The sequence below is a fragment of the Alosa alosa genome, chromosome 11 (assembly GCF_017589495.1).
Source record: "Alosa alosa isolate M-15738 ecotype Scorff River chromosome 11, AALO_Geno_1.1, whole genome shotgun sequence".
In the NCBI taxonomy this organism is placed as follows: domain Eukaryota; kingdom Metazoa; phylum Chordata; class Actinopteri; order Clupeiformes; family Clupeidae; genus Alosa; species Alosa alosa.
The window spans coordinates 11,335,921-11,363,508 of NC_063199.1; the positions used below are offsets into that span (position 1 = coordinate 11,335,921).

At 42.6% G+C, this 27,588-nt stretch overlaps 1 protein-coding gene across 1 annotated transcript in view; it reads left to right on the forward strand.

Moving 5' to 3' along the window:
- The window catches only part of kif21a (kinesin family member 21A), a 32,227-nt gene that overhangs the window by 1,486 nt on the left and 3,153 nt on the right, over nucleotides 1-27,588 (forward strand). Inside the window, exons 2-30 of the mRNA XM_048258017.1 lie at nucleotides 10,481-10,703; nucleotides 11,956-12,138; nucleotides 12,853-13,002; nucleotides 13,228-13,359; nucleotides 13,710-13,880; nucleotides 14,225-14,340; nucleotides 14,451-14,646; nucleotides 15,452-15,641; nucleotides 16,126-16,189; nucleotides 16,343-16,549; nucleotides 17,276-17,326; nucleotides 18,000-18,087; nucleotides 18,161-18,278; nucleotides 18,409-18,597; nucleotides 18,704-18,903; nucleotides 19,556-19,663; nucleotides 20,279-20,347; nucleotides 20,457-20,590; nucleotides 20,904-21,048; nucleotides 21,276-21,470; nucleotides 21,665-21,766; nucleotides 21,971-22,136; nucleotides 22,850-22,870; nucleotides 23,599-23,656; nucleotides 24,253-24,307; nucleotides 24,433-24,635; nucleotides 25,333-25,458; nucleotides 27,011-27,147; nucleotides 27,334-27,508. Coding sequence (XP_048113974.1) covers nucleotides 10,481-10,703; nucleotides 11,956-12,138; nucleotides 12,853-13,002; nucleotides 13,228-13,359; nucleotides 13,710-13,880; nucleotides 14,225-14,340; nucleotides 14,451-14,646; nucleotides 15,452-15,641; nucleotides 16,126-16,189; nucleotides 16,343-16,549; nucleotides 17,276-17,326; nucleotides 18,000-18,087; nucleotides 18,161-18,278; nucleotides 18,409-18,597; nucleotides 18,704-18,903; nucleotides 19,556-19,663; nucleotides 20,279-20,347; nucleotides 20,457-20,590; nucleotides 20,904-21,048; nucleotides 21,276-21,470; nucleotides 21,665-21,766; nucleotides 21,971-22,136; nucleotides 22,850-22,870; nucleotides 23,599-23,656; nucleotides 24,253-24,307; nucleotides 24,433-24,635; nucleotides 25,333-25,458; nucleotides 27,011-27,147; nucleotides 27,334-27,508 — 3,972 coding nt within the window. The remainder of the gene's footprint in view (nucleotides 1-10,480; nucleotides 10,704-11,955; nucleotides 12,139-12,852; nucleotides 13,003-13,227; nucleotides 13,360-13,709; nucleotides 13,881-14,224; nucleotides 14,341-14,450; nucleotides 14,647-15,451; nucleotides 15,642-16,125; nucleotides 16,190-16,342; nucleotides 16,550-17,275; nucleotides 17,327-17,999; nucleotides 18,088-18,160; nucleotides 18,279-18,408; nucleotides 18,598-18,703; nucleotides 18,904-19,555; nucleotides 19,664-20,278; nucleotides 20,348-20,456; nucleotides 20,591-20,903; nucleotides 21,049-21,275; nucleotides 21,471-21,664; nucleotides 21,767-21,970; nucleotides 22,137-22,849; nucleotides 22,871-23,598; nucleotides 23,657-24,252; nucleotides 24,308-24,432; nucleotides 24,636-25,332; nucleotides 25,459-27,010; nucleotides 27,148-27,333; nucleotides 27,509-27,588) is intronic.

The window sequence follows — 27,588 nt, forward strand, 5'->3', positions numbered from 1 at the left end:
AAGGTGTGTACTGCTGAAGCATGTCTGACAAGTATTTAGGTCCTGCTCCATTTACTGATTTATAAACAAGCAATAGTGCTTTAAAGTCAATTCTGTGACTAACTGGAAGCCAGTGCAAGGACTTAAGAATTGGAGTAATGTGGTCAGTTCTTTTAGTTTTTGTTAGAGTTCTAGCTGCTGCATTTTGTATCACCTGAAGCTGTTTAATAGTCTTTTTTAGGAAGGCCTGTGAACAGTCCATTGCAGTAATCAACCCTGCTGGAGATAAATGCATGAATGAGTTTTTTCTAAGTCATGTTTTGACATCAGCCCTCTGAGTTTTACAATATTTTTGAGGTGGTAAAAGCTGATTTAGTTATCGCTTTCATGGTGGCTGTTGAAATTTAGATCACTGTCAATTAATACACCAAGATTTTAACAGTATCCTTTGCCTTCAACCCTTTTGTGTCAAGGAGAGGGCAACCCTAAGTCTTTCCTCATTTTTACCAAATATAATTACTTCAGTTTTTTCTTTGTTCAGCTGAAGAAAATTTTGAGACATCCAGGTGTTGATTTGTTCTATACACTGACACATAGATTCAAGAGGACCATAGTTGTTTGGTGATAGAGCTAAGTAAATTTGTGTGTCATCTGCATAGCTATGATATGAAATCAAATTATTTTGAACAATAGCACTGGTTGAATAAGTTGATCAACTTATTCAACCAGTACTTTCTTGGTATTTTTTTTTTTTTTTTCATGCGTGCCTCACAGTGTTGACTTTAGGGCAATAGCAGTCTCATTAACAAATGGCTTTGCAGGGTGTCAGTTTTGCACATTTGACCTACACTGGGCTCCTCACAGCTTCTTACAAACTGTCAACACACAAACCTCATGCCATAGGCTCAGCACCTGGTTTGTCTCACTTAGCAAGTTATGCATTTTGAGTGTGTGGTTCTGACTATATATTCCTGTAGAGAAAGTATGTGCTGTGTGTTTCTAACTGAATGGTGATACTTTATGATCTGTATGAAATTTGCTTTATTAACTTGTTGTAAGGTATGTTGTCTAATACTCAATACTTATTGAAAAAACAATGATGGGCAAAATGAAAAGTCACAATGGCTTGACATGAAAGAATGTAATTGTATAGCATTACACTGTTTGAGAGATATATGAGACATTGACAGTTTCTCAGTTTTTCTTTTGCTAAGGAGTGGAGTGACGAGATTGACAGTAGCCTACTGACAAGAAGCGTACTAAATATTTGGTTAATGTTTGAGGTCCAAAAATGCTTAGTATAGAAAAAGAAAATGCCTTGGGAACAAACTCAGAATTCCAAATTGGCAGAATATAGTAGAGACATAGCCTATAATACAATATTATATAATAATTCCTCTGTGTCAGCAAAGTATGTCATGTTTTAGCTGACCAATGACAAGGCAGTGACAGTGCAGTTTTACTGTGATGACAGACCTGTTTTACTGTGATAGCAGAAGTACTGTAGCCACTACTGGATGAGTCGGCATCTCCAAGGACAACTGTAATCTGGTATAGGCATCCCCTGGAGAGCTAAAAGGATAATGTACATAAATGGTATACATTAATTTCTTCACATCGCACACCAACCACATCTCCTTTTTATTCACATAATCTAATTTTAAGAATGAATAGAAATAGTTAATCCATGTGACATTCAAAAATGCTGTTACATTAGCTTTATATAGTTATGATCCAGTAACCCAACGGCCTCAACCAGTGTTTGGGATGGACATAAAGGCACTTTAGACAGTAGAGTATACTGACTTTTTAAAGTAAATGTGTCATTAACCTAATCTCATTTCCTAAACAGTTTAATCTCACGAAAGTTAAAAGTCCCTCCAGCACTGGTCATGAGGTGTATCTCTATGTTTGCCCTGTAATGAAATTAAAATACTGGATCAAAATGGAATTTGTAAGCCCTGTATATAATATCTTCTTATTTTTTCTGTTGTGTATTCTTACAACCGAGAGCTAAGCATATAGAGGGAGAGCAGCTTCACAGAAGAGAACTTCTGACGGCAAATTTGAGGAAAAGTTGGTAAACCACCCTTCTTACCTAATTTGAGGGTGCTGATTCTGAATATTTTGTTTACCAAGCTCAATTCTGAGATCTAAGCCGCATAATCAGCATTTTAACATAAAATAGCGATTATTTTTCCCTAAATTGGGTTGATTTCAAAAGTAATCACTAAAACCAAATAAAAGTGTTCTCTAAATACATGTTTGAGCATTAAAGAAGCCATACTATAGTTTATTAACATATTTAATGGAAACATGATTACAGTTAACACGTAATAAACTCGGAAATTCTAATCAAAACACAACCATATTTTTATTGCTAACATAGTGAGTCACTCGTGGTGTTTAATGCATTTCATCACAATAACAAATTGCACAGATAACCTTCAACTCAGAATATATCCTACAGTACATATGAACTTAGATAGCGGGAATAAGCCTAATGCAGAACTGCATCTACCGTCAGCAACAACCGTCAAGTAAAAAACATTTTACTTCTAGTAACACTGGATTTGGTATGTGTGCTTGCCTCTATACTAGCTTGATAATGTGCTCTTCTAATATGCCATTGAGCAGCATCACTTGTTGGTGGTAGAACCTCCGATCCTCAACATCTAGAAAACAGAGTGGCTCTGGCATAGTGTTGTCATGATACCAAAATTATGACTTCGATACAATACCTGCCATAAATATCTTGATATTCGATACTGAAGCGATATTGAAATCCTAAAATATCTGGAAAAGAAAGGATGCAGGCCTCCTCCAAGTGTATTGAGTCATTTGTGCTGAATTTGGTGCACTTTTGGTCAATTCTGGGTTTCAAACTTCTAAACTTCCTACATAATTATTATTTTTGTAGTCAGATAAAATAGTAGTTTGTGTGTGATTAAGTCCTTTATTGTTTGTTATAGCTCATTTATATTGTGTGATGTTTTGGCAATAAATTACCTTTAAATAGCCAAAGTAGGCTAGATCAAGGTCAGTGTTCAAATTACTGCATGCAAATCACTTAATGCTATGCAGAAGAGCCTAATCTTTAGGCCATCTGATGTAGGCTACCCTAGGCCTTCCTGTTTTTATGGGATTTCTTTGACAGTTGCAAAGGGAAAAAAGTGAAGATGGTCTTCTTTGCTCCAGTGTAATTTAATAAGTACGTTTCAACCACTCTTTGGGTCTTAATCAGATATGCCTACACCATTATTACATTACATTACATTTGGCTGACGCATTTTTAACCAAAGCGACTAACAACATGGTATCAGTTAAGTTTTAAAGCAATTCTCTCAACAATTTTAGGACAATTTAAAAAACGGTAGAGGACAGTAAGAATAAGTGCATCAGTGAGTGCTGTTTTTAAACAGTTGAGTGTCAGTTCAAGACGGGTGGTAAGTGCTAGGATCAGCAAGACTTGTTGTGGTGCTATGAGAGGATATGTTCTCTAAAGAGCTGGGTCTTCAGGAGTTTTTTGAAAATGGAGAGGGATGACCCTGCCCTTGTAGGAACTGGCAGTGTGTTCCACCAACGAGGAACAGATGAGAAAAGTTTGGATTGGCCTGAGCGTATCTGTTGCAATATCTGTGTGCATTCCTACATTAGGTCTATTTCTTTGATAGTCAACATCATTTGCTACCACATAACAAATACCAAATAACAATACAAAAGTTTCTTGCAAACTTTCCTGCATACTTCTTTAATGTGCTGCAATCAGATGGGTGCCCTAAAGACATAACTAGATCTTGAGCATCTATTACCAGTGTTGAATGAGCAGTTTTTGCAGTGATCACTACTGGACATTCCACATTGCTAGACAGCACTTGAGTGAGGATGACTTATTTCCACTTCACAAATAACCATCGCTATCTGCAATAGCTACAGTACAGGGACATTAATCAGTTCATAGCTGAGGATTTGTCCTAGGTCCACTTCCCTTTCAGCATCATATGCGGTAATGATGCACTGGAGAATGTTTCTTTTTGTTGCACTATAAAGGATATCTTGTCTAAATTTTATTTTTATTTGCAAATAATGCAATCTCCATAGCATTCTTCAGCAACCCTCAAACATGCACACTCTTCCATTTTTTTGCATGGCTGGGATTTGAATGATAGGAAATAGCACCAGTGAGATGTTTTAACTAGGCAAGCACAGTCGCCTTTACAGTAAAAAAAAATACAGTGTAAATCCTCTGTAAAGACTGACAACTGTCCATAATAGTTAGTAACAAAGTACTTTCTACAGAAAAATGAGCAGTCACCTACTATTCTATCAATTTATTATCAAGGAATCTATTTTGCTTCTAAACGTCATACTGAATTTTAGCTATTATTTCAATTTATATTTTAATTTTAGCTTATTTTCATTTGCTACTTGAGGGTCATTGGGGTAATTCCTGTCCTGTCCCACTACATGTCTGATACATAAAGAGTATATTAATGTCTTATTTTTTGCAATTCCTATGATATCTGATGGCAATACCAAAAAGTATGTGAATTATTAATGCTCAAAATTGAGCTTGGTAAACAAAATATTTGAATTCTTCAAACCCCTCAAAATTGAACAGGACTTTTTTCTGAACGTAAACAAAAATAGTTTGAGACTGAGGCTCAAAATAGACATCCCTCATATTTTATTTGATCTCAGTGCAATAGGCAGATTTTGCAAGTTGTGTCCTGAATAGTGTGGAAAAATGCCATGGTGGAGTCCATATACTAATTTGTCTCTCACAAAAGGAGCAGAGAAATCCAAGCATGTGTTCTACTTACAGAGCAAACAGTCTATGCTAAACAGATCAGGATAATTATACAGTGTCTGGCATGCTTGCCCCACCCATCCATTCCCTTGTGTTTTCCACTTCCCTGATTCTGCTTAAATGAATGGTTGCAATGTGCATCTCAAAGCAAACACAAATCTTAATTTGGCATTAACAGGCACCAGATTACATGTAATAACTATATGTCCTAATGCATTAACATTATAGACAGTGTCCAGTACTCCAGTGCTATTTTTACCTCCACCATTCTTCTTGGAACAGTCTCACTCAACTTTTGACCCCACCACACACCCAACACTTCAGTACTGTACACATTTGCAATCTTCTACTCCCTCTGAGCACACTTGATCAGTATGTTTTCTACAGGTGCCCTTCTAAACCCAGGCCGGAGACATATGGTGGTCATCTGGCACTCTTCCAGAATGTAATCCAATATTAGCTAAGGATGAATAATGCAAAGTGCTTCCTAAGAGGCCATGTACATTTTTTTTACAGCATTGTATAGTTGGAGTTTTCACAACTCACTGTAGGTTATCACCTCTTGTGACTGCCTCGTCCTACCACTTATCACGCGTTGTGATGCCTGAAAAGCCAACATGGTGACAGTCCCCCACCCCCCAGTGGTTGGTCTCTGCTTTGTGATGCTTTTTGTGCCACTCTATGACCTGTCAAGGCTCTTGTTGACACAGAGTTGAGAGTCCTCTGTCAACAAGTGAACCAGAACTGGGAGGTGGCAAACCAACCCATACCTCTCTATACCTACCAGTGTCCATTAATCCCATCCAACCTTGCATCCCTTGTCATGGCAGACCTTGAGCAGCCTATTAACCCCATCTTTGGGTTTAGAGTTCTCTTTCTGTTTTTTTTCACCCTCACCCACACCACCCTTGCAGTAACCCCCTACCCCAACACACCCACACACACACTCCCCTTTTCAGCATCACCTTCACTACATGAAGTGTTCTATGGATCTTGATTCAGTCTAACAGAAATGTTTCATAACTCCCCATTGAATCATTTGGCGTGTAATGCAGATCATGTTCTTAGTTAAGCTGGTCAAATAGGCGCTGGAAGGCCTCCAGCATGACCCGGGCCTCATACAGCTGACTTGATCCCCCAACTCAGCATGTACAGGATTAAGAGCAGAGCTCACTGGGTCACTCTCAGTATATGGCACAGTAGCCTTAAATCAGTGGTTTGACTATTTTAGTGTACTAAAAATGCAGACTGGCATTACTGAAGACTACCCTATATGATTATGTGACTCAAACTGTTAAATGTGAATGTGGCCTTGTGTGTGTGTGTGTGGTAGAATTTAGTTTCTCTCTTACTTCAGATTATCACTTGTAGGCTACTCTTCTCTTTCTGACAGAAGTACATTACATTACATTACATTACATTACATTTGGCTCACGCATTTAATAAGTAAGTAAGAAAGTAATAAGTAAGTAATGACACTAAGAATATATATAGCTAGTATTTCATTCACTAAGTTATTTTACTGGATGTTTTAGTATCATGACCTACAACAGTTTTCAGCTGACCCCAGTGGGAATTGTAGTCTTGTGCAGAGGCTGAAGAGTTAACACTTTGGCTGTACACGACTTGTTGGTGCCTGCTGAACATACTTGTTTGAAGTAGTGAGATACACCGTACAGTTTTAGAATACACAGAGTTATGTGGGAATTGTCCCATATTGGTGTTCTTGTGTTATATTTATATTTTACTTATATTTGCTAAAGAGGCTGTAAAATTGAGGCGATACACATGCAGACTCTTGGTCATCCAGCACCATGAAGAATATAAAAAAAACTGAGGCCCAACTCTGACTTACTGTATCATCTGGTGGGTTGCCATATGAACCCCTGCCTCAGTGTCAAAAGGTTAGCAAAGCAAGCACAGCCGTGAAAATAAATATATCTGTTTATTCAGCACAGCAGTTTCTGCAGCTTTTGAATAGCAATGAGCTGAGATGGCATGTTTGTAATAAAACTAGGGCTGTCAATCGATTAAAACAAATTAATCTAATTAATTATATACTCTGTGATTAATTAATCTAAATTAATCACATTTTGCTGTGAAAGTATTTTAAATATTTAAATTCAAATGAATCATTGAATAATCAGCATTAGTGACATTAAAGTTCAAAAACTCTTTTATTATTATTTTCACTGTTCAAATAATGGCCATAATAATCTATGATATGACCTAATATGCTGAGGAAATAAATTCAAAAGTGCTTCGGGAAGAATTTTTTCACATACAAGGCATTTCAGGCCACAGATATAACCTAGGGGACACAATGAAAATAAATTAACACTCCCCTCAATGTCAACACTTATTTCTTTGCATTGATGTGCGACTATAGAGTTGATGAACTCCGGTGATATGCAAATTCCTTGCTGCAGACATTGCAGAGGACTTTGTTTTCAACACTTTATTTTTATCAACACCATCAGACCGTTTTTTTAAAAGTAAATGTTCCAATCAATGATCCAGGCAGCACGTTCTCTTCTCTCTCCTTCATTTTACAGTCTTATTTTTACTGACTAGAACGGCTCGGGGTCAAAGGTCATACGGAATCGATTAATCTGCACTAATTTTTTTAATCAGTTATTTTTTCTCAAATTAATTAATCGAAATTAATCATTTATTTTGACAGCCCCCAATTAAAGCAAGTTGAGATATGAACTGAAAACTTGCTTATTGTACAGTCCATTTGGATGTGTAGTACTTTTAAATTAATGTTCTTTAAAAATAATTCTGTGGAAATGCATGGATTCCAGTTGTTGCTACTGGAAGCAATTGAATCCATGCATTTCCACTGAATTATTTTTGGAATCTGATCCCTTATCATACCTGTTCATTCGTACTCGTCGCTCGACTTATCGTGACTAAATTAAAAAAAATTCCCTAAGGTACTGTCTGTATAAATCGTCTTGTAAATAAACTACCAGTGCTTTTTCAAAGTTCTCAATGTCTCGTTTTATATGTCAAGGCCCTCGGAAGTCTACCAATGAAGTATGGAGCTACTTTGAGCCTCGTAAATGGTGTAAAACAGTGATTTATTTGCATGGCTAGGCCGATGCCCGAGGCACCACATTGAAACACTGTGGGTAGCATTGGCTAACTAGCGCCAGATTTCTGAGTGCAGGGGACAAGCTGAGGTGAGCTATGAGACATACGTTCACACTCGGTATCATGTTTCAACACACTTTAGGTCAATATCACACCGGAATTCTCCTTTAAGGTTACTGATGGTCCAATGTAGAGTTTTATGAATGTTGAAAAAGCTTGTGAAAACAAAACTTAAAATCCTGGAATCAAAGCTTCATCTGCAGATAACACAATACATGGAAATTTAGTCCATTTATTTATTTGACCTGCTGGCAGGTGGGAAAATTAGCAGACATGGCTCTGTTCAGTCCTACTTCCCTGTAGATATTTAGGTGATCTACAAAGTGCTGCTACTGTAGATTTGTGATTTATGAGAATCTGGGGTCCAGGGACATACACTTTATGTTCAGTTACTTCATGACTTATTTCTGTATATCACTCTTCTTCAAGTTGCTACCAGAAATTCTGGTGTTGAAAAACACAGGGGAAGTCTCAATGCATAACATTAAGGAACCTTTAATGAAGGCTTATACAGCATACGATGCTCTTCTTCACTTTCGTGTTACAAGCTTTAACTCTGTGCCATGGTGGTGACCTTTGCTCTGGATGAACCAGTCCTGAAATAGAGTTGCCATCTTGTGGTGCTGCCATCTATCTGACCCTGTCCAACCATGCCTAACCTTTGACCTGCAAACTGTAAATTAAGTCTTGTAATTGGTTGAGATACAAATAGCTTGCTCTTCAGTTAAACGTAAGGTGCAAACATACTCACATCCACTCACACCCTATTACACCAACCAAGAGACTTTCTGGTTCCATAAAGACAGCTGTATTGCTGTCAACTGTGAACTTTACAGCTCGGTTATACAGGTTTTTTGAGTTCTGTATTGGCACGTAGCTGCATCCTCAAATTAAATCTCATGCTATATGGTTATGAGAAAGAAATTGTCACACCTGTTGTTTCCTGTTTAGATTATTCACTATGTTGGTCTATAATCTGGGTCAGAAACCCACAGAACAGCGTTTACAGCATGACTTTGTTTATTGGCTGTTAACTAGTTGGCTAATGCCTCTGTAAACAAAAAATGTGAGGATATGAGAGGATGTAAGATATGAGTTATTTATGACCAGCACTTGTTTTGCCAAATGACAACTTGACAACTACTAGCTCTGTTGCTCTGTCCTACTTTGTCACTATGGTGTTGGTCTCGGTGCTAAGATCTCAGGTTCCACCTCGCAGGCCCCAGCGTGTTCTTCAGAAGAGATGGAGAGCAAATTCCCCAGATACTGGAAAAAGAGGAGGGATAATCAGGATTTGGGGATAAGCTCTGGAACTCGGTGGGAGAGGGGATACAGACAGAGCAGGATTACACAGACAGTTGGAGAGGAAACAGTCTAAAAAATGGAGATAAAAAGAAGCCATGCTCTAATGGAGTGCTTTTGTTCCATCTGTTTCCCATAATGTAAGAAGGATTCAGTTGCTTGATTCTATATGACTAATGCACCTGGGCTGATCATAACCCAAAACGAGTAAAGATCTTAAGCCTCAAATGCACTATGGTTGTGGCTACCCTTTTAAGGGTTTAACATTTGTGTCCACAGATAGACAGTTCAAGCTTCTTACAGACCCAGCATTTATTTTTCATGAAACACTTTCTGTAGGTTCTTATCCTATTTTCTCTGTAAAAGTGACATGTATCCATTTAGCAGACAGTTTGTGAGTTTACTACAGTTTAGTCTGGTTCGGAGGTCAGAACCAAGGCTGCCAGAATAGCTGATTTTGCTGTATTCTTTCAGATGCCAGTGGAGGACTGGCACTTGTTCTTCCTGTAGAGAACATACCTTTGTGTGACCTTTGTGTCCTTTAGTGCAGGCACAGAAGGGCACATGGAGCCTGTCCTCTGCCTGTCTTCTGAGGTCCCCTCATTCCTCTCTTTCTCCAAGTTTTATCTCTCCCTCCCTCTCTTCTCGGTCCAGTGCGAAACTGTGCCAGTGCCCAGGTCCAGTGTCACCCACAGACACAATGGAGCCAGTGTTGTTCTCTCAGCGTATATTGTCCTCTGTGCCCAGGGCTCTACAAAGCTGCTGTTATGCGGCCTGTGAGAGGCAGATAGAGGGCACAGTCAGGTGCCTCTCTCAGCCACTGCTAGTGTCCCATTATAAGTTGGGTTCTCTTTTCAGCACCGAGCGAGCTTCTCCAAGACGTTTGCTTTTAGATTTTGCCAGATTTGTGGCTTAACACTCATACAGCACAGACATAACACTGTGAACAATGCATCTTGTGGATCCAGCAGAAATAATGACTAAGGAAGCCACATGACTCAGTTTGTGAGAGCTGAATTTAACTTGTGAATCCACAAGATCAAGCACACATAATTGCACATAGTAGATGGCCACGGATAGTTATGCCAAAGTAATTTGGTCTCTTTTATCAGATGTTCAGTCTAAAATGAGTAAATTCCTTCAGTCTGATGCCATCCACATTTAGTCTCTAAATATGCAATTTCTGCCATGGATATGGTATCAATTTGTCTGTTTGTCTTTTTCTGTTAGGATTCGTCCACAGCTGGCCCGAGAGAAGATCGAGGGATGTCACATCTGCACGTTTGTGACCCCTGTAGAGCCCCAGGTCATCCTGGGAAAGGACAAGGCCTTTACATACGACTATGTGTTTGACATGGACTCCCAGCAGGACGCCATCTATGCCAACTGTACAGAGAAGCTGATTGAGGGCTGCTTTGAGGGCTACAATGCAACCATATTTGCTTATGGACAGGTGAGCAAGCAGGAGAGCTCAGAGCAACACAAGTCATTCTGTGCCTTGTCTCAAGCTGAATTTATATACAACTAACACCACATTGATCTTTGTGCAGCAGTTTTTGGAACTCTACTTCCAAATTCCTCTCCAGAGGCCGTGTTCACCCTTTTTCCTTACATTCACTCACTAAGCTTATACTACACTAAGCTAGGACAGCACCAATCAAGACATGTTGTGGGGGTTTTTGTGATGGGCCGCAATACAGCGGGACAAGCACCTGTCTCTTCCAGCTGACTCAACAGTGCCTGTCTATAATTCCGTGTGTTTACAGAGATGAGCCGCTCCCTCTATTTCCCTGTAAATCCTGCTGATTACTCTCCTCCAAGCATGCTGCCTTTCGGCTTTTCATGGGTCCTCCCCCCCCCTCTCTCTCTCTTGCTCTCTCTGTCTGTCTGTCTGGCTTACTCTGTCTCTCTTTAAAGATCCTCTCACAGAGGATGACAAGTTTGGCTCCAGCTCCCTTCCTTCCTTTCCCCCTCGCTGACGTTACCATGACAACCAGGCTCTTGTCTGTGGGGCTCATTCAGGGGGTATTTAATTACAGTGGCATGGTGGGTGGAGCAGCAGTGAGGGCAACTTGTAGGAGGCATTAAGCACACTCTTCTGTGCTATCCATGTATATTTCATATGGTAGCCCCCCTCCCCCACACAGTAGGCAAAGAGTGATGACCTACATCATGGAGCCGCCCTGCTTTCCCCTCTGAGTTTGACCCCATCCCACCAGCCCCACACCCGCCTGCCTGCCTCACGCTCAGTCCTGTCCTCATCCATGTGCTAATCCCAGCTTTGTACCCGCTCCAGAGTGACCTCAGCCTCCAGGCCATGAATGCCACCTCTGGAAAATCATCACTGTCACTCTCACTGCTTTGTCTGCACCATGTTCACCTTAACTTGTTATGCTCATATTCAGATTATCAAGGGGGGCATGTAACTTTTCGTATTGCCTCATTATCTGTTTGAACTTACTGTAACTAGATATCTCATAATAATACTGTTAGATTAAAAGAACAAGCCAACGTTTTGAAAATAAGCTTATTTGTCGTCTACCCCTGAGTTAGATAAGAAGATACATACCTTTCTTTTATCTGTGTGTGCAATAACTCGAGTTGATACGGCTCTGAGTGTTGGCACATCCCCCCAGGAGGGAAGCTTGGGGAAATAAGATCCAGCATGTGTTGATTAGTGTCCCCCTCATCACCTTATCACACAGACGGGCTCAGGGAAGACGTACACCATGGGAACGGGCTTTGATGTCAACATCACGGATGAGGAGAAGGGCATCATCCCGCGGGCGGTCACGCACCTCTTCAAGGGCATCGAGGAGCGGAAGCAGACCGCTATCGAGCAGGGACGCCCAGTACCTGAATTCAAGATCAACGCCCAGTTCTTGGAGGTATACGCTTTCTTTCACTGTGCAGGACATGCATGTACACTGTCTATATTAGCCACTGAATTCAGCCTGCTCTTAGTTTGACCCTAATGCTCAAAAGCTGATTTGACCAAAGAGGACTTTCAGGATATTTATCTTGTTTATTGGCGTATCATGCCAAGCTGATTCTGGCATTGGGCGCCCGCTGGCCGTGTGAGCCAGCCCAGTACTGTCCACTGTCCCCACACTGTAAGGTCTTCAGTCCTGAGTTCCATGACAGGTCTCTTGGGTTCACGGCTCTATTTCTGTCCCAGTTTATTGAGGATGGGTGTTATTTATCGTGTCCCCTCCCCTCCTCCCTCCTCTCTCTCGTTCTTAAATTAACCTCTGACAAGTGCCCCCCTCAGCTGTTTCACAGGGGAAGAGTGTTGGGCTGGGGTGGGCTGTTAGAGTAACAGGGAGCTAATTAATCTGCACTGTACTTCCAATCTCCATCATTTTCTCATAGACTCCTTCTAATATGTTTATATTTTTAACATCTCCTGAAAAAAAAACTGTAATTCCTTGAGTTTCCTGAGTAAACACATAGAATTGTATCTTTTCTGTAAATGGTAAATCTGGGCTATTTTATTGAAGGAATGAGAATAAATATAATTATCTATTCTTTACTTTCTCTCTCTCTTCCTCTCTGTGTGTGTGTGTGTGTGTGTGTGTGTGTGTGTGGCTTGTTTGGAGCAGCTCTATAATGAGGAGGTGCTGGACCTCTTTGACTCCACACGTGATATGGAGGCGCGAAAGCAGAAATCTCACATAAGGATCCATGAAGATGCCAATGGAGGCATCTACACGGTGGGGGTGACCACACGCACTGTGGCCTCAGAGGCTGAGGTACGTAGACAGTCAAATGTGGCTGATCTTTATGTAATGTGTATCTGAAAGATGCATTCATCTTTTTTGTCTTATCTTCCATGTCTGTCACATATTCTAAAACTTAACCTAAAAGTTAAGCATTTGAGTCATTTAGAGTAAGCCTTCCTCCCTCTTTCTATCTATCTCTCTTTTTTTTTTTTGTGTGTGTGTGTGTGTGTGTGTGTGTGTGTGTGTTTGTTTCAGATGCTGCAGTGTCTGAAGCTGGGGGCCCTCTGTCGCACCACAGCCAGTACCCAGATGAATGTCCAGAGCTCCCGCTCCCATGCCATCTTCACCATTCACCTGTGCCAAGTCCGTGTCTGCACTACGGACAATGTAGGTTCCAGCTCACTGATCAGTCTCCCGTATTGCAATAAGCCAGTCACAACAAATGAAAATGAACTTTCCATATGTAACATATTCAATTTTATGTTTCTTTAATAGAGATTATAATGTCAAATTCTTCAAACATGATTAATTAAAAAGCGGTTAACAGTTAACTGCATAGTGATTATTTTTCCACAGTACTATATATTTGCTCTGTGGTTCAACATCTATAAAAAACGTATGACTTATTATATTGTGAGCTAATATTAGATGCACAAGCATCCACAAGACACTGTATTATATTGTCAATCTGTCAGGAATTGAGGTGGTAATAATTTTTTTCTGTCCTTGGGTTGAAGCAAGGCGATGAGACTGACAATCGTCTGGCAAATGGCTCATCTGAGATGGATGAGTTTGAGACCCTCACGGCCAAGTTTCACTTTGTGGATTTGGCCGGTTCGGAGCGTCTGAAGCGGACTGGAGCCACAGGGGACCGAGCCAAAGAGGGCATCTCCATCAACTGTGGCCTGGTGAGACTCTGCTGCCAACCCTGGCCTTTGGCCTGCTGCTGTCTGATTGTCCATGTTGTGAGCTTATGTTGAACTGATGTCATTGATTGGAGTTTCACAGCCAGTAGAGGCTGATCTATTGACAGATTGTTCTCTGTTGTTTTGCTGCACTTGTGCACTCCTCACACGGGCAGGAAGCTTTTTACGATTATGAAAGAATTCCATGTTTCCAGCCTCAAACCTTCACGTTAACGTGATGGCCATCTAGTGGCCAGAAGTGATATTGAATTTCTCAAGCAGTTGAAAGTGAATATGACATCCAATGTCTTGATATGTTGTTGAATTATCATCTTTTCTTGATGCAGTTGGCGTTAGGAAATGTCATCAGTGCTTTGGGAGATAGAAGCAAAAGAACGTCCCATGTGCCTTACAGGGATTCCAAACTCACCCGACTCCTGCAGGACTCTCTGGGGGGGAACAGGTGTGTGTGTGCAGCATAGAGCTACCTGCTCTCAGTAATCTCTCATGCCTGTCCAATATGTCCACATGAATCTGCTGTCTGTGACTCTTGTTGATGTGGTCATGTCTCAGCCAAACAGTGATGATCGCCTGCATCAGCCCGTCCGATCGTGACTTCATGGAGACGCTGAGCACGCTCAAGTACGCCAACCGGGCGAGGAACATCAAGAACAAGGTGATGGTCAACCAGGACAAGGCCAGCCAGCAGATCAGCGCTCTGCGGACGGAGATCGCCAGACTACAGATAGAGCTCATGGAGTACAGGACGGTGAGCTACAGAGCCGGACGCTCCACAGTCAAGAATGGACATACTGTATCAAAAACCTACACGTCCATGACCTCACACTTGCTCTAGGGGTTCAGGTCTTGGGCTCTGTAAACTGTTTCGAGACAATGTATATTGGTAATTAATTTGAATATTAGAAATGGAATAATTTATCAGAATATTAGACATTGGACTGAGAACCAAGAAAGAGGCTCATAAAAGGGAGTTGAAGAGTAGATTTTGGTCATCTTCAATTTATTTCAGTCTCATTCATTTTGGTTTTATACCAAAAACCAGAGGTACTTAGAGGTACTTAAGATTTAGTTACGATTCAGGCATCCTTAAAAAATAGAACTGCTGGCGTCTCTGAATCCCATGGCTAGCAGTTTTTTTCTAGTCCAAAGCTAATTACAGTTCTGTCTGCGATGTGCAGGGAGTTTCCTCACCCCAGGCACTAACCTCAGCACAGTGATGGACAGGAGAGACTGGATAAGGGCCGGCTCCTCTGTGCGCTCTGTCCTGTTCAATAGAGAACTGGTGGACAAGTTCCGTTTAGTAACAACTGGATTACAAAGGGGATCAGATCAGACTAGTCTACTGTAGCTTGAAGGCTCTTTCAGTCGACTGTGTCGTGATGGCCAAGTACCAAGCTAGCCACACAGACTGCTATAAATAATATGTCTAGCCAGAACATCTGGGTCAGGCCTATTTAAAAAGTCCTGCTCAGTGTTTTACTTGTTGCTCTCGAATGGTTGTGCTTGTTTTGAAGTCCTGATTGAGTCATGCCGGTTGTGTCGTGTCGTCACAGGGGAAGCGTATGGTGGGGGAGGATGGCATGGAGAGCATCAACGACATGTTCCATGAGAACTCCATGCTGCAAACGGAGAACACAAATCTGCGGGTGCGGGTGAAGGCCATGCAGGAGACTATTGATGCACAGAGGGCACGTCTGACCCAGCTCCTGAGTGAACAGGCCAAACAGGTCCTGGCCAACATCGGTACGAGCGGAGGGGTGCAGGAACCCAGAGCCAGAACTTCAGTGTTCACTTTTCCTGGTTACAGTTTCATATGGGCAGTTTATCCCAGTGCCGTACTCTTGCATTGTCATGAAACATTTAGGGCTCTTACCGAGCATCACTGTTCCTGTATATGTTAAGATTCATATTTTACACCTTGAATATTTCTTAATTCATAGACAAGTCCTTTCTCAATGCATTGTTAGGTGTTCATCACCATCATCATTTTCAGCACAGGTTCTGACTGCTTATCTGTTTCATAAGCCAGGAGTCCCTATTTGGTGATAATCAGTGGTTAATATATCTTAAGTAATATTCATATTGAATTCACATAAGGAATGGACCAGATTATCTGTATGAAATGGTAATGACGTATGAAATAACATGCAGTGGTTATTAATGAAACCATGCAATTTATATTCACGCAAAATATTGTTTTTCTGCTCTATCCTACTCAACACCGTAGGTGAAGGGAGTGAGGAAATCGGTAATATGATTCAGAACTACATTAAAGAAATTGAAGACCTCAGGTACAGTGTAATGGTCTATGCATATTGACCCATCTTGTGTGTGTGTGTGTGTGTGTGTGTGTGTGTGTGTGTGTGTGTGTGTGTGTGTGTGTGTGTGTGTGTGTGTGTGTGTGGTTCAGTATTTATATGCATGTCTCTGAATGTTACTTGCAGGGCAAAGCTGCTGGAGAGTGAAGCAGTAAATGAGAGCTTGAGGAAGAACCTCTCTCGTGCCTCTAGCCACTCCTTCTACGGAGGAGCCGGAACCTTTTCCTCTGCGCTGCTAGGACCAGGTCCAGACAAGGAGACCTCCGACATCATCGAGCTGGCCAAGAAAGATCTGGAGAAGCTGAGGAAGAAAGAGAAAAAGAAAAAGAAGAGGTAATGAGGACACATAATGATTCTTTTGTGTGTTCTTTAGGTCATCGTGCATATGAAATGGCTTTCTGGACCCTGAAGTAAGAGAGATCAAATGATTTATCCTGTAATCACAGGATCACAGACTTTACACTATTCTCTCCAACCTCCCTGACCTGTGCGTTTGTGTTGTTTAGACATGAGAAAAGACATGGCTGTCATTCAGTGTAAGAAACAATGCGATGCTTGAGATGGAGGACAACAGGAATAGCCATATAGTGTGTTCTTGCCTAAACTGTTTGTACTGTAGTATATTACTATTTGGATGTAGAGGACTGTCAGTGAGAAGCTACATAGGGTTTCTGTCAGGTGCTAATGTTAGTGCATCATGGTGTTTTTGTATATTTTGTCTACGGAGATGTACAGTATGCACATTTGGGCACCAGTGTTTGTGTATCAGTGGTTGCTAATGGTACCATGCTCTTGTTATCACACAGAGTTATCAGCAAATCCTCACTTCCAATGACACTTGGTTTTAGTGGTGGTCTCTGGCCTCCTCGTCATCTCTCATCTCTTTATCTCTCTTTCTCTCTCTCTTTCTGTCTTTCTTTACCCTCCCCCTTCTCTCTCTCTCCACGTCTCTTTATCTGTTTGTGTCTGTCTGGCCCTCTGTGTCGTCCGGCCCTAACATGTCTCCCCTCCCCCTGACCCCTGCCCCCTGCCCTCTCACTTGGTCACCTCTGAGTGAAGGCTTCAGCAGCTGCTGGAGGAAAGGAGGGAGGAGGAGATGGAGGATGACAGGTTTGTCGTTTGTCGCGTTGCCCCCCCCCCCTGCTTGTCCTTCCACGCTCAGTGGATCCACCCCTCTCCATTCTGACCCTCTAAACCCTCTTTGTTTTAACAGGTAGTTGCCACACCTGGAGAAGAGCCTACTAACACTCTTCAAATCCAACAATGTCATTTTACCCCAGTTTAGCTCATCACCGTCCACTCTGAGTGATTTACTGACCGCTCATGTGTCTGTTTGGACAGACATAATCTGTGTGTGAAACTCACACATAACATTCAAAAGTGCTATTTTTCACTATTGTGTCTGTGGTCTGGTAACTACCTATTTTCCTCTCCAAACATATTTGTTTACATTTTCAGTTGCTGCAAATAGTACACTTTTTTTCCCTTTGTTGTAATTCATTTTTGATTTGATTTGATAATAATTTATTGTTGAAACATGTTCACTTCATGACTCTCTGAGAGATTCTTATTTAGCGTTTGCGAAATTCATACCTTTTACAGTTGGTTTTAAGCTTACAAAGTTTTGTTTTCTCCTTGCATGTTTTCTCTCTCTCTTTTCAGTACAACTCATTTTGTAAATGTTTTGCACTTTCATTTTGAAATAAAGCTATTATTTCAGCTATTCCTTTGGTCAGTTATCTAATACTTGACATGGTCTAACATGCCTTCTTGTGTCTCTCAGCAATGTGAAAGAAGAAACTCCAGACAATGAGCAAGAAAAGGGAGTGGAGAAAGAGCAGTCCGAGCCAGCCAATGAGGATGCTGAAATGGTATGTCTCTACCCTGGTTGTCTTTGCTGTTTGACTGTGGAGATCTTTGCTTGATTATTATGTGCTTTTCCAGGAGCAACAGGACGGTAGTGACCATGAGGAGGGTGAGGATGAGGATGAAGACGATGAAGATGAAGATATGGATGCTGAAGAGAGCTCAGATGACTCAGACTCTGAGTTGGATGAGAAAGGTAGCTTCCTGACAGACATATAGTTTCTCAAATACAACTAGCTGTTTCATACAAAAATAGTATTATTTTTTTTTTTATTGGCGCAGAGATTAGCTGTGAACATGTGTCTTCTGTTTCCCGTGTGTACCAGAGAACTTCCAGGCGGACTTGGCTAACATCACCTGTGAGATCGCCATCAAGCAGAAGCTGATCGACGAACTGGAGAACAGCCAGCGGCGGCTGCACACGCTCAAGCAGCAGTACGAGCAGAAGCTGATGATGCTGCAGAGCAAGATCCGTGACACCGAGCTGGAGAGGGACCGCGTCCTGCATAACATGGGTATGGGCCAGCGGTCACTTGAGCCCTTTTAGACTTTACAATGAGCGCATAATGTCGTAGTGCAGAAGGTGTGTGCAATGTAAACATGCTTGTGTTTGCCACACAGGCTCTGTGGAGACTAACACAGAGGGGAAAGCTCGCAAGATCAAGAGCGAGTATGAGAAGAAGCTGAGCGTCATGCACAAGGAGCTGCAGAAGCTGCAGTCCGCTCAGAAGGAACACGCCAGGCTGCTGAGGAACCAGTCGCAGTACGAGAAGCAGCTCAAGAAGCTCCAGTCGGAGGTGGTGGAGATGAAGAAGACCAAGGTGATGAGCTCACAACATTAGCATTCTACTGCAGCACTGAGGCCCAGCACTAGTGCTGTCTCTCATCTCTCTAACCCAGTGGTTCTTAACTGGAATGGCTTTGGGACCCACAGTTTCCCATGTTCATGAAGTCACGACCCATATTTTATAGCGTTCAAGACAACAGATTTGGTGAGCTACATGCTAAGAAAGGCGAAGTGCCTGTAGGCCTATTTGTTTGGAACATGCTGTTTGGCATTACATTTGTGAAGTCTCCAACTCCTGATGTCACCTTAAAGTACTTGATAGGTCTATCTTTGACAGGTGTACTTTATTATGAGGCATTTTCACTCATGTTCCAGCAATTGTGAACATCTCACACTGTGGATTCTGCACCATTTCGTCTCAATTTAAGTCTATTTGAAATGGGAGATTTCTTCTCTTTTTTTAACCACAAGCTCCATGACCCACCCAGAATGATTCCGCGACCCACTTTTGGGTCCCAACCCACCAGTTAAGAACCACTGCTCTAACCTGTTCCCCATGTTCTACTGGTTGATATTCCTGATGTGGTGGACTGCCATACGCAGACAGCCCTTCTAAATTAATTAACGTGGTTGTTGCTGCCTCCTGCTACGGCTGTTGATGGTTGCCGTGTGAACGTTTGTGACAGGTGCGACTGATGAGACAGATGAAGGAGCAGCAGGAGAAGAACCGCATGACGGAGTCCCGCAGGAACCGGGAGATCGCCACTCTGAAGAAGGACCAGAGGAAGCAGGAGGTGGGGCCCAGAACCACAGAACCACACAGAGGGAGGCACAGAGGGGTTCATGGGATCATATGAGCTGAGTAGAATATCTAGTGGTTTTGGAAGGATGGGATATTTCAATTCAGATATTCAGAGAGAGAGGTGTCCATTGCCTTGTGCTCTAGACAGGGGATTTCCCCACACCACACCACACCACACCACCGAGCCTGTTAAACTTCACACAACATGACGCAGGATGCAGCAGCAATGCACAGTTGGCTGGCGGCAGCTGCAAATGTGCCGCATGTTGTAGCCAGGATGCATAACGGCCCTCCTTCATGGTGCCACATGCACTGCCATTAGCCTGAAATGCCAACCAAAGAACCAAAGCAACAAAAACAAAGTCACCAACAGAGCAGCGTTTGTGAGCATTTCACTGGTGTTATCAAGCAGGCACCTTCCCTCACCTGTGTTGTGTGGAATTTCATTGAATATTAATATATATTGAAACCAGTTAAGCTCAGGTATTCAGCACGACATTCAAACAATCTTTACTGGCAAATTGAAGTGCTTAAAAAATCTGACCTCGGGCAATAGCAGAGAAGCTTTGAGGTGGACTTAGTTTAAAACATTCTCTGTCCTCCACAGCACCAGCTGAGACTTTTGGAAGCCCAGAAGAGACAGCAAGAGCTGATTCTGCGCAGAAAGACTGAAGAGGTTTTTAAACTGTTCTCTTGGCATTTAATATCCAATCCTATTTGTTTATTTAAGTTGCATCAGTTAAGTGTGTGTGTGTGTGTGTGTGTGTGTGTGTGTGTGTGTGTAGGTAACTGTTCTGAGACGGCAGATGAGGCCTGTTTCAGGAAAGATCACCCGTAAGGTCAACCCCCAGGACTCTCTGAGGAGGCCTGTTTACAGCAAAGATCACCCACACAGGCTCTGGCCTGAATGGAACCGGGTGTGTGTGTGTGTGTGTGAGTGTGTGTGTGTGTGTGTGTGTGTGTGTGTGTGTGTGTGTGTGTGTGTGTGTGTGTGTGTGATGGAACCGTGTGTGGAGTGTGTGTGTGTGTGTGTGTGTGTGTGTGTGTGTGTGTGTGTGAGTGTGTGTGTGTGTGAGTGTGTGTGAGTGTGTGTGAGTGTGTGTGTGTGTGTGTGTGAGAGAGAGAGCGAGAGAGAGAGAGAGAGAGGGGTACATGTGCCTACAAATGTGTGTCCATGTGCCTGTGCATGATGTCTGTAGAGGCTTTTCCTGACCATGTTGCTTTGTGTCCAGGCTGTACCGCCGCAGGACAGCAGGGCTGTACTACTCTCGAGTGGCTCGTGGGAAGTGGCAGACCCTGGAGCGTCGCATCTCTGATGTCATCATGCAGCGCATGACCATCTCCAACATGGAGGCCGACATGAACCGTCTGCTGAAGGTGGCCTGGTCACTCAAAACCCATAACACAGTAACATAATAGCGAGAAAAAACAATGGCACTAGTCAACAGTGAAGAGACATACTTAAACAATTATTAACTGTTGAAATGACTCACAGGCGTTATGTCACTGTTACTTTGACTACTTGTGTGTCTCAGTTTCATTCTTTAAGCTAGCTTTTAGACCGCTTTCAACACAGAAGCAAGAGTTATTCTTGTAACCCATAGCAACGGGAGGAGCTGACTAAGCGTCGGGAGAAGCTGGGCAGGAAGAGGGACAGGCTGTCCTCTGAGGGGACGGAGTCCGAGAAGGCCGTCCAGTCTCTGAGCGAGGAGCTGGAGTCTGTGGTGGCCAACATCGACTACATCAACGACAGCATCGCCGACTGCCAGGCCAACATCATGCAGATGGAGGAGGCCAAGGTGGGTCAGAGATGGAGAATACAGCTTGGCTAGGACATACCATTCAGTAATGAAAGAGAGATTTGACCATGAAAGAAACAGCAGTGTTGCTTTATACATGAAATGTGAAACTTTGATTTAAATATGGTTGAATTGCAGATGCGTGTGTTCCCTTTTATGTGACCTGTTCCTGTGTGTGCCACTGTGTGTTGTAGGAGGAAGGAGACACTGTGGATATCTCAGCAGTGATTAGTTCTTGCACCTTGTCAGAATCACGCTTCCTTTTGGATCATTTTATGACCATGGCTATTAATAAGGTACAGAGACGGACTACATTTTTTGTACCTTGGTATACTGCATGTCTAGAAATAAAAGTGTTGGATCTGTCACTCAAAGACAGAGGTCATGTTGTGTTTCTACCATCTGTATTTGCTGTTCCAAACTCACTAGTCTGTACAACATACTTATGTGATCTGGGAAGTAAATGTGTGTGTGTGTGTGTGTGTGTGTGCTCACCGTAGGGCCTGCAGGCAGCTCAGAAGGAGTCTCAGATCAAGGTGATGGAGGGTCGAATGAAGCAGATCGAGATCAACAGTGCCACTCAGAACCAGCTGCTCTTCCATATGCTGAAGGAGAAGGCGGAGTTCAATCCTGAGCTGGATGCTCTGCTGGGAAATGCGCTGCAAGGTAGAGCACCCCCCACCACCACCACCACCCCTATCTGTGTCCGCTACCAGGCTATTAGCTAATCAAAAGCCCTGACTTTGCATCTGATCATCTCTCTAGAGAAAGCCTCTATTGAAAAACTCCTCATTCTGTATGTTTAGTTACAATCCCCAAGTCTTTACATGGATTCCATTGAAGTTGCGCAGGGTTTCAGGCTTGCTGCTGAGAGAGACTGATCCAGAGTCAGGACAGGGCTGCTGTGCCAGTGCATGGACAGGCCTGCTGTCTTGTGCACCTCTACTTTGTGTTTGTGCCTGCATAGATGCTGGACTGAAATAAGGCTGATCTGATATATTATAACATAATGAGGCAAGTTACCGTATTCAGTTTTAGCAGTAAGCAGTTTTAATATCTTGATAAATAGGATGGATTATGAATATCTGTGATTCAGGTTTGTATGGCAGGTAGTGGATGGAATAATCACAGTGCATAGGACATTCTAGTCATTACAGTCTGTTCTTTGGACAGCCTCCTGTGATTTTGTTTATGAATTGTCACATTTCAACAGCATCTATTCAGCTTTGTCAGGCCATTCTGTTGAAAAGTGGCAGCAGCACTGTTTCTTTTCTTTTGGAGATTTGGGTTGATTTGTGTTTGACTTGGGGGAATGTGTTTTGATTTGTGTGTTACCTCTTTTCTGTTCCCCCCACCCCTTTTTACATGAATTGAAACAGAGCTAGGTAACATGCCACTGGGTAAGTAGCAGATGCCAAATTTCTCTTAGACGTCCTCTGAGTGCATGGACCCTTTCTCCTGAGACTAACCTACGACTATAACAACATGAGCCGGTGCATGAGGTGTTGCGCTGTTGGGTGTCCATCTGTCTGCTACCCCTGTACCTCCATTAAAATGCCCACCTGACCCAACCCCATGCTACAGCAACCTCCCATTTAGCAAAATGCTAGCAAGTCATTACAGCAGAAGGACCCAGGAAGCTTTTCACAGTTGACGGTTGGTTTTCTTAGCTGACCTGCTTTATGTCCAGTCTACTAATGTTTCTCTTCCTTATGTGTACTATAAATTATTTAAATCCCCCCACCCCACCTCAGCCAAACCTGCCCCACCCCATACCCTGCTTACTGTGAGGTCAGACTTCAGTCCCACTCCTCTCTTTCCATCTTTGATGGTAGGTGTGGTAGAGAGCAACAGCTCCTAGTGACCCAAGGGAAACGCTAGCATGGCCCTGCAGAGCTGGCATCTCCCCAGCATGCCCCTCCTGCTGACCTTCCCATCTGCTTTCCTCATCATCTAATAACTGTGACTGTGACCCACCCAACATAGCAGAGGGTGGAGGTGGATTCTGGATGTTGTTTCCAGGAAATGATTAAATTTAGGACAGTTGTAAGTACATCCTTCAAATGAGTTTGGGGGGGAAAAAAGAGTTGAAAATTGACTTTTTCTTTTTCTACTGATCCTGCTGCAGAGAATGGAGATGACAGCAGCAGTGACGAATCAGCACAGAGTCCAGCTGCAGATGGAAAGTAAGCACCCCTCTCATTTTCTGCCTCTCTTGGGTTCCTCTTTACTACTTTGGTAGACAGACCAGTTGAAACCAGTTAAAAAGCTTGTTAAAACACTTTAAAAGCCTTACATCAAAGGGTGCAAGCATGTAGCATTTGGCGACTGACCCTTTTTCTTGCTTAATGTCTCGGAGCAATATTGCTGCAGCTATTATGTTGAGTGTGCACATGGCTTGAATGATGAACTGAACTGTTCTGATTGAACGGTCATAGCTATCTTTTCTTCCATCTTTAATTATAAAAAGGGAATGAAAACACTAAAAAAAACTGTTACATGGACATGCCAATTTCATTTCACTGTATTTGAATGCAAGGAATCATGCACATGTAATCTGAATTAATCCATTCCAATTGCAGTTTCTGATTGGATTTAGTTTATATATGTTCAATTCAAAAGTTCTCCACATTATTTATGTATGTATGCATGTGTATTCCAAACATATTATGCACATGTGGTCAATGAGAATCACAAGGCCTATCACAGCTATAACAAATATGAAGCTTGTGGATCATCCCTAAGTTTAATCTTTGATAACAGATGTTCTCTCCCTCCCCAGCACACTGACCTCTGACCTCCTGAAACTCTGTGGAGAGAGCAAATCCAGGAGCAAGGTGCTATTCTGCATTTACTCTTCATGTTACAGAGAAGATGATGATAATAATCATTATAAATGTAGATGTGAAATATTGTGCTTGACTGCAAGTGAGGGGGCTTAAGTGTGTTTGGCCCCTCTCAGGCTCGCAGGAGAACCACCACACAGATGGAGCTCCTGTATGCCAACACCGGTGACACCACCCCCGACACACCAACTGGGGACTTCTCTCACCCCCTGGGTGAGGCCCTGGACGGTGGTGGAGACGCGGATTCTGCCGGCTCGTCTGTCAGGGACAGGGACTTACTGGCTCCTGCCTCAGGCTTCTCCTCTAAGCTGGGTAGCATGTAAGTCAGGGCTGCTGCTGCTGCTGCTGCAGATGCCGTCGCTTCCTGCATGACCACATTGCTGCTTGTTGTTTGACATTTGCATGACATTTATGCAATTCTCAACCCTCCCTCCCCACTCGATCCCCTCCAGCAGTACAGAGGACAAAGCCCCTAAAGGAGCTCTCACAGCTGATGAGCATGTTGTAGGCCGAGAGGTGCACTATGCCCTATTCACTACTGTATCATGTACAGTACTTTTCAGGCGGCTGGTGTGTGTTGTTTCTCAGAATGGTGATTAATCATCCTCACACTTGCTATCTGCCTAATTCTCTCAGACACTTAGCATAGAATTGACCACCGCTTATCTTTCCTGACCAAGCTGTTCTGCTTCAAACTCTGTATTGCTACCATTTAACATATCCTGAAACCTTCTCACTAAAAGTAACACAAAGTAGTCAGTGTATAGCGGCAAATAAAGTATTTTATACAAAGGACCTCAACAGTGTGCTTCGACCCAGTATCAGGTAACAGTGTGTGTGTGTGTGTGTGTGTGTGTGTGTGTTTGGTGTTTCTGTTTTATTGGTTCCATTTTGTGTGTTTTGAATGTTATTTTATGTTCTGTTGTATTATGTTATTTTTCATTATGTTCCTTCATATTTGCATTATTTTTCTGTTTGTCTGTGTCTCATCACTTGTGGAACTTAAAACATGTCAGATCTGGCTCGAGACCACCATCAGGGCCAGAGAAACGAATTCCAGAACCTTCCCCGCTCACCCGCCGGAAGACTTTTGACAAGGGACAAGCCCTGACTGACAGGGTAAAAAGCAAGGAGATCAAACCGTAAGCACCAGTGACCACCAAGCCGGCAGAACCTCTGCATTGCAAGTCTGTAGCAGTGGTCATGCAAGGTTTACAGAGGCCCTGTACATACTGAATTTATTTAATACTGATCATTCAGTTGCTCTGCTCTGTTAGTTGTAAATAACGTTTAAAAGTATGTCAAATCTATCTTATTTATATTATATCTAAGATGACTCAGCAGTAAGGGCAGTGTACTCAGGGCCTTAATCCAGAGTGGTCCCCTCATGATTTGCCCCTTTTGGGGAAGCATGCTGTCTTACTAAATCAATCAACAAACTCTGCCATGTTAAATAACCAGCCAACAAGTCCTGTCCTGAATGAATGTCACATATTCTTGAGATGAGGGAACAAATATTGCTATGTAAGAGCTACAGGGTCAAAGCCAACATTTACATAGACTCTTTTGTACAACAGAACTTTCTTTGAATGAAGATCATGCAGGGTTCAACTGAACCTTTATCCTTAAGTCCCACATGAAATATAACAATTCTGTTATATATAGTGCACATAATTAAAGCAATGTTCTTCTCAGACCTAATTATCAAAGATTGAATACAACTCTCCCAAATGGCAACCACAATCAACCCCTAGAGGATGTGGGGGAGATCTGTTTTTGGAGGGTGGAGGAAATGTCTCTGTGAGACTGCTGATCTAATAAGACATCAGTGAAAAATATTGGAAATCTATTCAACTGTGTCAAAGCATTTGAACTGTTAATGAAGCTCAAATTTGAAGCTAGAAAGGTCAGTGACAGTCAAATCTGTTCTGAAGATTTCACCACAAATCATCCAGTTTAAGTCCAGCCCACAACACCGAGGCTACACAGGAAAAGAGTGCAGTGTTTGCAGGTTCGCAAATACAATTAGATGGTATTGGCTCAGTCAATGACAAGTCTAGATATGGCTCTGGTTTAGCAAATATATGTGAAAGTTACTACAAACATACAAGAAGTGCTTTTTGTAAATTGCTGGAGGATGGTTCTGTTCATCCACTCTGCATCTGAGAGCAGTGTGGTGGAAATTCAAATTAATCAGATTGAGGCGTCTTTCAAGAAGTGTGTGTGTGTGTGTGTGTGTGTGTGTGTGTGTTGAGTTTGTAAATGTGTTCCGTGTGCAGTTGAGATAAGGTTTTGCATATCTATGTTGAGTTTCTAAGTTGTCATAGGCCCTTCAAGCCTGGTGCCTTTACCTGATGAGTAAGGCTGCTCTTGTTTGTCATGGTAACGTTACTGGTATGGTCACATGACTGCTGACTGGATGTGTTCAGATTGGGGATGGAATGCTCGACTCATCCATGCTTTCATTTCTTTTCTTTTATGTAGCTGCATGTGGAAGAATGGATGTATAAGGTCCACCAGCATTTATGCATGCATTTGTGGGTGTACAGTTATGTTTATGTTATTTTTAAAGAAATAAAGTTGTAGTAGAGCTCAAAGGATTCAGAGGACATTGAAAGACAGGTCAAAGGGTTCCTGTTCGAGTTCCTGTCTCATGGTCATCTGGTTGTGTTGCGTAACGTGTGTGTTCTCCAGAGGTATAATCAGCCCGGTGCCCGTGCCCAGGAGTAGCCGCTCGGACACACTGCAGTGTGTGCACGTGGCCGAGGGACACAGCAAGGCCGTCCTGTGTGTGGACTCCACTGATGACCTTCTATTCACCGGCTCCAAAGGTCAGTCTCCGCCTTTATGTCTGTCCATCACACTCCTTCCTATAGTCGTCTCTCAACATTGACATCAACAGGAACGTGGAACATAAGACATAAACAAAGTAAAAACGTTTATATTTTCAAACCAGAGCATTGCATTGATTTTGCAAAATGTCTGACTGAGGTGGTCGACTTCCCTTGGTGTGTCAGATCGGACGTGTAAGGTGTGGAACCTGGTGACTGGACAGGAGATCATGTCTCTGAGTGGCCACCCCAACAACGTGGTGTCGGTGCGCTACAGCTCCAGCATGGTCTTCACTGTGTCCACCTCCTACATCAAAGTGTGGGACATCCGGGACTCTGCGAAGTGCATACGCACTCTGACGTGAGTGAGCCTCTTCAGGGGATTCTGTGAAAAGCTTCCTGTTTTGTTTTTCATAAAGACATGTTTGCATTGCAGGCATG